The sequence below is a fragment of the Aulonocara sp. 'chitande type north' Nkhata Bay genome, linkage group LG10, assembly GCF_057382095.1.
Source record: "Aulonocara sp. 'chitande type north' Nkhata Bay isolate Kocher_YH1m ecotype deep benthic linkage group LG10, A_spYH_male_GT1.1, whole genome shotgun sequence".
Lineage (NCBI taxonomy): Eukaryota > Metazoa > Chordata > Actinopteri > Cichliformes > Cichlidae > Aulonocara > Aulonocara sp. 'chitande type north' Nkhata Bay.
In genome coordinates this window covers 779,832-792,721 of record NC_141353.1, presented here as the reverse complement: position 1 = coordinate 792,721, position 12,890 = coordinate 779,832, and the positions used below count along the sequence as shown (strand labels likewise).

Genomic DNA, 12,890 nt, shown 5'->3' with positions numbered 1-12,890 from the left:
TTAGGAACCGTGGAGTGGGATCGGTTCAGATTACGGATCAACCATGATCCGTTGCACCACTACTATACATGCTTCCCTTTGGCAGTATAATTTGAAGACATGGCATACATTTTTATTGCTATGCAGGTAATGCCCATTTATATCTGTAAATGAAGCATCCTTGTCAGGTGCCCAAAACACCTGAACAGGCTCCTTTTGATGTGGAGGAGCAGCGGCTCTACTTTGAGCCACTTCAGATGGCTGAACTGCAGAGGTGTGGACTCGAGTCACATGACTTGGACTCGAGTCAGACTCGAGTCATTAATTTTATGACTTTAGACTTGACTTGAAAAAATGTTCTAAGACTTGTGACTTGACTTGGACTTTTACACCAATGACTTGGGACTTGAATTGGACTTGAACCGGTTTACTTGAAAAGACTTGATATTTCACCCCAAATATAAAATTTAACATGCATATTATATAGAGATTGAAAATGTGACGTCATTCACGGGTAGAACCGCAAAGGATTCTGGGAACTCGTGGCAAGCGGTACTAGCGCATGCAGGCTTTCAATTGAAATCAGTCACACAGCGATAAAAAGAAACACAAAAATGTCAAGAAGCTGTTGTATTATTAACTGCAATAGCCGGTCGCATGACAGCCACGGGAAGCCGACGGGTAAAGAGATCGGTTGTTATCGGATTACGTCGTTGAAGAGAAATTGTTCGAGCCATGTTTCTGAAGTAACAAAGACGCGACGGATGGCCTGGATTTCAGCCATTCAAAGACCAAATATAACGTCCTAGAACCCTCCAGCTCACAGGTTAGTCTGCTCCAAGCATTTACACAAAGGTCAGTCTGCTGTTGTAGTTAATGCGTCATTTTCTTAACATAATTGGTGATATAGGTTACAAGCAAGTCTGGCGCTGAACAGAAATTGTCGCGCTATGCTCCTTTATTTATTGTGCATAAATAGTGAATTGTCCTGACACAATATTGCGTTTCGCTTCTGTTATTATGGTACACTGACAAAAACATGTACTTTTATTCACAGGATAAAACAGTTGTTTTGTATCACTAATTGCCCAGTACGATTACAGCATACAATATTATTGTCACTGCTACATTTCTGTGATGCTACCAGAAATTATTTCCACTACTAATTAATTACCGTTGATCTCAAAGGTCCTATTAATAAACGGTTAACGAATGTGTATTTATGACGACGATTTGTGAGACTGGTAAACTTATGATACGTACGATGGTCTTTCGTTCTACACGGTGCGTTTCAAGGTCCTGCACCCATCCGTCGGTAAACTGTACCTGGGCTTGTTGCAGTGACCTGAAGTTACTAAACTTCATGAGTGTATGCACTCACTCCAAGAACCGTATAATTATAAATATGCATATAAATATGCTACGATGAGATAGCTGACTTCATCTAACTAGCAAATGTTGTCCAGGCTACGTTGGTGATACAGTTTTTTTAATGTGTATGATATTTTTGTCATGCGATTTTAAAGCTGGTCCTACAAGCGCATCCAAGAATAACATGCAGCTTATCTCAGAACTGTCGGTGAAAATTATTCTTGGAGCTAAGTTTAATTGAGCTGCATTTTAAAGAGGTGCAATTTCACAATTTGTGTATATTTTCTAAGTTCACTATTTTGTCATGTGTTGAGAAAAACACAGATTTAAAAATTACATGGTCTAATATTTACATTTAGCATAACTGCAACATTATTTTTTCGTTTTTTTTTTTAAAAGACTCGAAAGGACTTGAAATTCAAAGTTTCAGACTTGTGACTTGACTCGGACTTTTACACCAGTGACTTGAGACTCGACTCTGACTTGCCTGACATTACTTGAGACTTGACTTGAGACTTGAGGATAAAGACTTGAGACTTACTTGAGACTTGCAAAACAATGACTTGGTCCCACCTCTGCTGAACTGTCTCTTAAGGTGGGCATACACTGTGCAATTTTTGGCCCATTTAGATGATTATTCAGTCGTTTTAAGTATCGGCCTGAGTTTCGCCTTAATCGTGAGTTGTGCATCATCGTGTAATATACATGGGGTAACGAGAAGCGATTAACGCCTCATGACCAGCTCCCAATCAGCAATCGTATCGTTGCAAGAAAATCAAACCTGTTTGAAATCCTGTCGCCCCTCATGAGGGTGTCAACAAAACCCACCCTGCACATGGACAAACACAGAAATGGAAGTGAAAAAGATGGAGCAGCATGGCAGTGCAGCGTGTGATCTGGACACAAGCGATGGAGGCACAACTTGTAGAACTTTGGAAATCTCATCCGAGCCTTTTCGATGTGGCCTCACAAAATTATCACGACCGCAACAACCGTGAAAAGAGCTGGATGGACATTGCTGCTCAATCACAGCTGCCTGGTCAATGTTTTTCATTAGCGATTTAGCAAAGTTGATGGTGGTGGTGTGTGTCTGTGTGAGTGAAAGACAGAGAGAGAGGGAGGGAGAGTGAGAGACAGATTTTGTGTTATAAGCTTCATATTACCACTTCATATTATAGATGCACAGTGTGAGCACTCAGGTGGCATAAGAGCATCGGGCCGTATAGTGTGAGACCCTGCATTATGACCTACGAACTTCTAACCCCTGTGATTCAGTCGTACAGTTTGAGCAGGAGCTGAATAACATGACTGAAAAAAATCGCACAGTGTTTGCCCGGCTTAAAAGAGAGGCCAGCCACCCTTCGAAGGAAGCTCATTTCTGCCACTTGTATGTGTTATGTCCTTCTTCCAGTCACTACCCACAGCTCATGACCATAGCTCAGGGTAGGGACGTAGAGCGACTGGTAAATTGAGAGCTTTGCTTTTTACACTCAGCTCTCTCTTTACCATGACGGACCAGTACAGCGTCCGCATCACTGCAGACGAAGCACCAATCTGGCTGTTGATCTCCCGCTCCCTTCTCTGGTCAGTCGTGAACAAGACCCAGAGATGCACTCCGCCCTTTTCCGGCTCAGGACCATAGCCTCAGATTTAGGTGCTGATTCTCATTCCCACCGCTTCACACTTGCCTGAATGGCTGTGAACCGTTCCAGTGCGAACTGTAGACTATCACCTGATGAAGTCACCAGAACCACATCATCTGCGAAAAGCAGAGATGAGATTCTGAGGCCACTCAAATGAAAGCCTTCCTCCACTATGCCTACAAATTCGGTCCATAAAAATTATGAACAGAATCGGTGACAAAGGGCAGCCCTGGCAGAGTCCATCACCTACCGGAAAAAAGTCAAACTTATTGCCGGATATGCAGACCAAGCTCTTGCAACAGTTGTATAAAGATCGAATGGTCCATAGCAATGTCCCAGACACCTCATACTCCCGAAGCATCTCCCACCACTGACACTCCGAGAGACACGGTTGAATGCCTTTTCCAAGTCCAAAAGACACATGTAGACTGGTTGGACAAACTCCCATACGCCCTCAAGTATCCTCGAGAAGATAAAGAGCTGGTCCAGTGATCCATGACCAGGACGAAAACCACATTGTTCCTCCTGTTTCCGAGATTTGACTAACGGACAAACTCTCCTTTCCAGCACCCTGGCATAAACGTTCCCACGAAAGTTGAGGAGTGTGATCTCCTGTAGTTGGAATACACCCTCCAGTCCCTCTTCTTAAAGATTTGCAGACTGGGGTGGTGGTTCCCATTCAGACGTACCGCCCTGATCTCCACGCAAGTCTCCAGAGGTGTGTCAGTCAAGACCTACAACATACAGAGACTACAGGAACTCAGGGTGAACCTTGCAGCCAAGGAGGTGTGTAACTGCCTCAGTGACCTAACCTCTGGAGATAGAAGAGTCTTCCCCTTGCCCCCAGACTCTGCTTCCTCCACAGAAGACATGCCAGTGGGATAAAGGAGGTCCTTGAGGTATTCCTTCCACCACCCGACAATTTTAAAGTTGAAGTCAGCAGTGCTCCACCCAGACTATACACAGTGCATGTAGAACACCACTTTCCCCTCCTGAGTCACCTGACGGTTTGCCAGGATCCCTTCAAAGCAGTCCGAAAGTCTTTTTCCATGGCCTCTTTGAAGTCCTCTCACACCACTAGTTTTTGCTTCAGCCACTGCCTGAGCCGCATTCCTTTTGGCCTGTCGGTACCTATCAGCTGCCTCTGAAGTCCCACAGATTAGCCAAGCCCGGAAGGACTCCTTCTTCAGCCTTGTGGCTCCCTTCACCTCTGGTGTCCACCATTTGGTTTGGGCATTACCACCACAACAGGCACCAACCACCTTGCGGCTGCAATTCAGTCAGGGGGTCCGGCAGTCGAGGTGCTGAACATGGTCCATTTGGACCGGGGCCTCTGCCTGGCCTTACTATACATTTGATGTGCCAGGTTTGTCCAACATCCTCCCCCGCCAACTGATCCAACTCACCACCCGGCGGTGATAACTTGACAGCTCAGCCCCTCTCTTGTGTCCAGAACATACGGGTGCAGGCAAGTCTGCTGGACCAGACAGGGTGAGTCCCTGTGTCTTCAAGGCCTGTGCCCCCCAGCTTTATAGAGTCTTTCATAAACTGTTCATGATGAGTCTGAGTCTGCAGAGGGTCCCAGTGCTGTGGAAGATGTCAGGCCTCGTTCCTGTACCAAAGATGCGACATCCCAGTGGTTCCCAGGATTACTGACTTCTGAAGTCTTAAAAGACTGATGATATGTGTGTCCTCAACATTGTGTGTCTGACAAGGTGATCAGCAACACAGGGGCACCACAAGGGCTGTCCTCTAAACCACAGACTTCACCACTGCAAAGAAACCTGCCATGTTCAGAAGTTTTCTCATGACTCTGCTGTGGTTGGATGCAGCAGTGAAAGTGAAGAGACAGAGTACCGGGCTGTGGTTGACTCCTTTATAACATGGTGCAAGCAGAATCACCTGCAGCTCAATGTGACAAAGACAAAAAATTGACCCTAACTTGAGGAGGACCAGGAAACCAGTGGCGCCTCTTTCAGTCCAGAGGGTAGATGTGGACATCGTGGTGGACTATAAATACCTCAGAGTACACATTCTCTATGCTGTTGCATAGAGAGGGTTGCAAATGCCAACAGACCTAATAAACGGATTCGCAAGGCCAGTGATCTTGTGAGGATGGAGCTGGACTCTATTAAGGTGATGTCAGAAAGGCAGATGTTATCTCCATGTGGTTATCTCCTTGTACAACTCCTCCATCTAATGCACAGTGCAATAGTTACACCCTCCTCTACAGTGATAACTGCTCTGCCCTCTTGAGTCAATGCCTCCATTCTTCCAGGGCTAGTTTAACGGCTAGGAGTTTTTTGTCATCACTGTCATACTTCTTCTCTACAGGGGATAAACTACGTAAAAAGAAAACACACATATGCAGGTTATCATCTATTTGATGTAAAAATTTAGGTCCCCCTCTGTATTAAGAGATATTAAGAGAGTGGAACTATTGCAGTGTGTACTCGTGCTGGGACTCAGCCTGTCTGGTCATGCATACTTACCTGAGTATAGTGTTTCTGAACGTGGTCGTACGTGAAAGTGATGGGTGGCGGAGAGGTGTCGGGTTTTTCACTGGAGGCGAAGGTGCAGTAAGGAGAGAAAGGGAGAGAGAGTGGTGTGGCTGTGGACTGCAGGCTCACCACAGTTAAGTCAGTAGGAGCTGAGCATTGACTGCAGTATCAAATCAGTTGAAGAACAAATTCAAGTCACTGGCTCTGTCCCCAGCAGCTTCTCTTCTATTGGATGGTTTGAATCCTTAATGACACTCCAGACCTCTCTGCTGTTTTGCTGGAGTTTCTGCTCTAGCTTTCTCCTGTTATTGTTCTTAGTTTCTCTGATCTTGCCGCTCAATAATCCCATTCTCAGCTCCACTTTATTTCTCACTCTGAAAAACATCCCCTTGTTATTGAGGAGGTCTTTGATGTCATTAGTCGCCCATGGCTTGTTATTTGGGTAGCAGAGAGTCGGAGCTGGGACAGTGGAGCTAGTGCAGAAGGTTATGTTGTTAACAAGAACTGCTTATCAATTGCAGAGCTTTCCCAGTCAGCTCGAACAGTTTGGAAGCCTTCAATTGATACATTGTCATTGAGAATATCCTGTACAGTGCACCGTTCAACCAATATGTTTGCTCAATATGTTTGGTAGAGAACACTATTAAACAAATAAGAGGCAGAACAGGCTGAAATACGCTGCATGCAGCAGTGTTATGCAAACTCCACTAATAACCATGGACAACTTGTCATTTTATTCTGTCAGAATACGATCTTCCTCTAACTATCATGTATCCTGTATTCATTATTTCATCATTATCCTGATGAAAATCTGGAATCTGTTCCAGATTGTAATTACTGTATTGTAATTTTGTAACTAGTGCTGTAGTATTGTTTGGTCTTTTCTTGCTGTTGTCAAAGCAATTTACTCAATGATGCTGAGAGAAGTAACTGTGGTCGATCTTGTGTATATGAAAGATGATAAATAAGGGGCTGGTTGAATTAAAAATTAGCCAATTTTTGTTGATCTCCTGCAATATTTAGGTCGTGCTCTGTAATATAAAAGTCAACATAGATTATTTGCTTGGTGTTTGCCAGGAAACATGATAATATTCATTTTGTGCATAAAAATGTGTGGTTGTTATAGGTGTATAAATGCTACACATGAGTAATTTTACCCTACTGATTGGTAGGGTAAAATTACTATGACATCATAATATCCCTGCTTTTGTGGTAAAAAGTATACAGTGTTTTCAATATGTCATAGTGTTTCCCTCTGCATGGCCTCTAAACCTGTCCCTGCTCTTTCTGCTCAGTATGTAGGATGTGTAGTTACTCCTTTAGTAATTGCTGATACTGTACTAAATGAAGCCCATTATCACTGGTGGAGGTCAGAGTCACTGAACTGGAGATGTGTCCATAGTGAATTGTGTTCCAGGGGCCAGAGCAGCAATGAAGATGAAGGCAAATTACAGAAAATCATCATTCAAGCAGTAGTGACACATGGTTCCATCAATCTGAGTTCACTAACATGAATACTGAATCGTGTGTAACCTTTCCGGAAACAATGTCAGACTTTTCTTTCGCTGCATGTTCTCCTTAAGTTGCTGGTTGTCTGGCTTTATAGATTATTGATGTTAGGAGAAAGGAATCCATTGCACTATGAATGGTGCAGCTCTCGTTTCTGGCCAGATTTAAAACTTAAAAACTCCTTTGTCCCACACGCCATCAGACTGTTTAACTCCTCCCTGGAGGGGAGAGGGAGGGGAAACAGGAGGACAAAGGAGGGGGGAACAACTAAGCTGTAGTGCCTCTTCACCTCACTGTGCAATACCTTTTGTGCAATACTTTTGTAAATAGTCAACAGTGCAATAGACTCAATACTTGAAATGTGCAATTCACTTGTATTTTTATTTTTATTCCTATTTATTCTATTTATCCCCTTCGTATATTTTATTTATATTGTCTCTGTATTTATATATATGTGTGTGTGTGTGTGTGTGTATATATATATATATATATATATATATATAATATTCTGTAACTCTGTAACTTCTGTCGGTGCTGTGCTTTTTTGGAAATCGAATTTCCCAGAGGAACCCACCCGAGGGATTAATAAAGTTCTATCTAATCTAATCTAATCTAATCTAGATTTATTAAATTACCCAAAATGACTATCCAGAGTTGGGACCTGGAAGCAGCACCATAGATTAACTCCTGTTATTTCCTCTAAACCCCATTCCACATAGAGACTGTGTCTGTCCTAGACCACCAAAGAAAATCATCAAGAAATGCTTTAAAATTAAAAATTACAAAGAAAGAACAATCTAGTATCATCAAGTGCACCAAAGGGTAAAACAGCAAACTGTGGATTATTAACCATTAGGTCTCTTTTTGTACATGAATTAATAATCGATTAACATATTGATTTACTCTGCTTTACAGAAACCTGGTTAGAGCAAAATGATTATGTTAGTTTAAATGAATAAACACTCCTGAGTCATAGTAACTATCAGAATCCCTGAGGCACAGGCCGAGGAGAGGGTGTGGCAGCAATTTTTCACTGCACCTTCTTATTCAACCAAAAACCCAGACAGAGATGTAATTAATTTGAAACCCTGATGCTTAGCCTCGCCCACCCTAGCTGTAAAAGTCAAACAGTTTTATTCTGTTGCCCACCTGAGTTTCTGTCTGATTTCTCAGACTTTTATCTGATTTAGTGCTCAGCTCAGATAATTGTGGGTGATTTTAACATCCATCTAGATGTTAAAAATGACAGCCTCAATAATAATAATAATAATAATACATTTTATTTGAAAGTGCCTTTCAAAATACTCAAGGACACTGTACACAGCAGAATAATAAAAGCAGCATAAAAGCAAGCAGTTTACATAATCATACAAGCATAAGACATAAAACAAATTTACAGTGGTTGCAAAAGTATTCGCCCCCTTGAACTTTCCCACATTTTGTCACATTACAGCCACAAACATGAATCAATTTTATTGGAATTCCACGTGAAAGACCAACACAAAGTGGTGCACACGTGAGAAGTGGAACGAACATCATTCATGATTCCAAACATTTTTACAAATAAATAACTGCAAAGTGGGGTGTGTGTAATTATTCAGCCCCTGAGTCAATACTTTGTAGAACCAGCTGCAGTTCCAGCTGCCAGTCTTTTAGGGTCTGTCTCTACCAGCTTTGCACATCTACAGACTGAAATCTTTGCTCATTCTTCTTTGAAACAGCTCCAGCTCAGTCAGATTAGATGGGCAGCGTTTGTGAACAGCAGTTTTCAGATCTTGCCACAGATTCTGGATTGGATTTAGATCTGGACTTTGACTGGGCCAGTCTAACACATGGATGTGTTTTGTTTTAAACCATCCCACTGTTGCCCTGGCTTTATGTTTAGGGTCGTTGTCCTGCTGGAAGCTGAACCTCCGCCCCAGTCTCAAGTCTTTTGCAGACTCCAAGAGGTTTTCTTCCAAGACTGCCCTGTATTTGGCTCCATCCATCTTCCCATCAACTCTGACCAGCTTCCCTGTCCCTGCTGAAGAGAAGCACCCCCAGAGCATGATGCTGCCACCACCATATCTGACAGTGGGGATGGTGTGTTCAGAGTGATGTGCAGTGTTAGTTTTCCTCCACACATAGCGTTTTGCATGTTGGTCTCATCTGACCAGAGCAGCTTCTTCCACATGTTTGCTGTGTCCCCACATGGCTTGTGGCAAACTGCAAACGGGACTTCTTCTGGTTTTCTGTTAACAATGGCTTTCTTCTTGCCACTCTTCCATAAAGGCCAACTTTGTGCAGTGCACGACTAATAGTTGACCTGTGGACAGATTCCCCCACCTGAGCTGTAGATCTCTGCAGCTCGTCCAGAGTCACCATGGGCCTCTTGGCTGCATTTCTGATCAGCTGCTTGTTCGGCCTGTGAGTTTAGGTGGACGGCCTTGTCTTGGTAGGTTTACAGTTGTGCCATGCTCCTTCCATTTCTGAATGATGGCTTGAACAGTGCTCCGTGGGATGTTCAAGGCTTGGGAAATCTTTGTGTAGCCTAAGCCTGCTTTACATTTCTCAGTAACTTTATGCCTGACCTGTCTGCTGTGTTCTTTGGACTTCATGGTGTTGTTGCTCCCAATATTCTCTCAGACAACCTCTGAGGCCGTCACAGAGCAGCTGTATCTGTACTGACATTAGATTACACACAGGTGCACTCTATTTAGTCATTAGCACTCATCAGGCAACGTCTATGTGCAACTGACTGCACTCAGACCAAAGGGGCTGAATAATTACGCACACCCCACTTTGCAGTTATTTATTTGTAACAAATGTTTGGAATCATGTCTGATTTTCATTCCACTTCTCACGTGTGCACCACTTTGTGTTGGTCTTTCACCTGGAATTCCAATAACATTGATTCATGTTTGTGGCTGTAATGTGACAAAATGTGGGAAAGTTCAAGGGGGCCGAATACTTTTGCAAGCCACTGTAAATAGCAGAGTGGAGAGGTTATGTGGGATAAGCTGTTATGAACAAGTGAGTTTTGAGTTGGGACTTAAAGAGAGAGAAGGAAGTGAGATTTCTTAAATCAGGAGGTCGGGAATTCCAGAGTCGAGGAGCTGAGCAGCTGAAAGCCCTGCTCCCCATGGTGGCAAGACGAAGAGAGGGGACAGAGAGAGAAAGAGAAGAAGAAGCTCTGAGACACAGAGATGGGGCGGTGATCTGAACCAGAACAGAGAGATATGGAGGGGAGAGATGATGAATAGCCTTAAATGTGTACAACTACTGTGTACAAGTACTGTCGAGGATGACACCCAGAGTTTTCACAGAGGAAGAAACGGAGACCGGCGAGTTATTGATAGTAACAGAGAAACTGTTGGTTCTGGATAATGCTGATTTAGTCAACAAAGCATTTAATCTGTTATTAGACTCAACTGGCTTCTCTCAAAATGTTGCAATTTGGAGCTTTACAATAAGCTATATAAATAAAACTGAATTGAATCAAATTCTCTCAAATGGATATGTACCACAGGCCTTCAAGCTGGCTGTAGTTAAACCTTTACTCAAAAAGCATCTCTAGACCCAGCAGTCTTAGCTAATTATAGGCCAATCTCCAACCTTCCTTTATATCAAACATCCTTGAAAGAGTAGTTGTCAAACAGCTAACAGATCATCTGCAGAGGAATGGCTTATTTGAAAAGTTTCAGTCAGGTTTCAGAGCTCATCACAGCACAGAAACAGCTTTAGTGAAGGTTACAAATGATCGTCTTATGGCCTCTGACAGTGGACTCATCTCTGTGCTTGTCCTGCTAGACCTCAGTGCAGCGTTCGATACTGTCGACCATAATATCCTATTAGAGCGATTAGAACATGCTGTAGGTATTACAGGTACTGTGCTGCAGTGGTTTGTATCATATCTATCTAATAGACTCCAGTTTGTGCATGTAAATGGAGAGTCCTCTTCTCACACTGAGGTTAATTATGGAGTTCCACAGGGTTCAGTGCTAGGACCAATTCTGTTTACATTATACATGCTTCCCTTAGGCAGCATCATTAGAAGACATAGCATACATTTACACTGCTATGCAGATGACACCCAGCTCTATCTGTCCATGAAGCCAGATAACACACACCAATGAGTTAAACTGCAGGAATGTCTTAAAGACATAACGTGCAGAGTCGTTTCTGACCAGGATATGTCCCTGAATATGCATAATAAACAAATGTGCAGAATGCTTACTTTCACTTGCGCAGTAGCAGTTCCTAAATGCTGCCCGAAGAATATTGACTAGGGCTAGAAATAGAGCATATACTTCTCCTATACTGGCTTGTCCTATTTGGTTTTCTGCTAAAACCAGAATATAATTTAAAATCATTCTCATCACATAAGAAGGTCTCACTTTTAATCACATTTATAATCACATAAAGCTGGATGTTTAGACCTTTTACTCTCTCAGCTGTGTTAACACAGACCTGCCAGTTTCTTGAACTGGTTGTGATCAATTAATAATGTGCACGTTTTCCTACGTTTTCCCTCAACTTTAACTTTATAATAATAAGCTTTGATACAGCACTCTGTAGACAGCCAAAATTTTCAGCAACGACCTTCTGTGGATTACCATACCTGTGAAGGGTATTAACGATGATCATTTTGACAACTGTCAATATTCAGTGTTCATGTCTGTGAAGGTTGTCAGTCATCCAGGTCATCGTAGTCTAAGGAGCTTGGAAAGAAAAGCGTCTGGACTAGAACTAGAACTGAAGAAGCTTCTCGGATGAGAGGTGAAACATCTTCAAGCCACTTAAAGAAGTCCAGACACTTTTCTTTCCAAGCTCCTTAGATTCAGTACTCATAATCTTCAAATATTTTGAGATACATTAGTATATTCAAGTGTCTGTAAGTTTGTGACAGATGGAGCAAAAGAGCAAGCAAACCAGTGTGTGAAAGTGTGTAATATGATGAGGCTCCTTTTTCGTCAGCGCTAAATTGGGACAAGTGATCTAAGTAGAGCACTATCCCCCTGTGGAGCTCTGGCAGTCACTGAGCTTCAGTGTCTGCACAAAGCTTTACTCGAGCAATTGTGCAATTGTTGTCCACCTTTTAGTCTTCTTTCTGAGCTGAAGATGCTGAGACCTACTGACTCCCCTGAGCTTATGTATTATTTAAACTGTCTGCACAGGGAACCCAGGAAGGTAGTGCTCCACAAGAGTACCACGGGCTTGGGCTTCAACATCGTAGGTGGTGAAGATGGTGAGGGCATCTTTGTCTCCTTCATCCTTGCGGGAGGACCCGCTGACTTGAGTGGAGAACTGAGGCGAGGTGACCAGATTTTATCAGTGAGTATGCAAGAGCCACTATATCCACAGAGATTTACACATAGTAATGTTTCAAAATATGTTTAAGTTTTACCGAAATTATTGATGTAGAAATTCTGATGTCACCTGCGGTTTAATTCATTATGAAAAACCTTCACAGCTCAATAGCAGCCCTATTTGAGGGTCTTTACAGTATAAAGCATCCTGAGGCAGCTGTATTCAGTTTTTTATAGACTGAATTGAACTGAATATGCAAACTGCTTACAAACAAATCTGAATAAATAAGCTGTTTTTATTTGTTGCAGTCTGAATCTCTTTGTAATGCTCTGCACAAGTACAGGCTGACTTTTGTTAAATGTGTGTGTTCCAAGGACAATGATAAAGTGTGCAATAGTTCAGGTGGCCTAGATTTACTTTCAAAGCAAATGGATGGTGGGTTTTTTCTTCTGCAGTATTGCTCCAGTATGATAACAGATAGGTGCTGTGTGTCATAGTTTATTAGCAGGTTATTTTTTTAATTAAATCTATTAAATATGTGCATTTGTAATTGACAGCTATAAATACAAAACTAGTGTTTTTCATCTTTATTGCTTTA

The 12,890-nt window shown here is 42.5% G+C and overlaps 1 protein-coding gene across 12 annotated transcripts in view; it reads left to right on the top strand.

Annotated features, from left to right (window-relative positions):
- Positions 1 to 12,890, top strand: part of LOC147319955 (disks large homolog 2-like) — a 178,793-nt gene that overhangs the window by 130,478 nt on the left and 35,425 nt on the right. For all 12 annotated transcript variants that reach the window (XM_086307664.1, XM_086307662.1, XM_086307659.1 and 9 more), the window contains one exon: positions 12,160 to 12,316. In XM_086307664.1, coding sequence (XP_086163790.1) covers positions 12,160 to 12,316 — 157 coding nt within the window. The remainder of the gene's footprint in view (positions 1 to 12,159; positions 12,317 to 12,890) is intronic.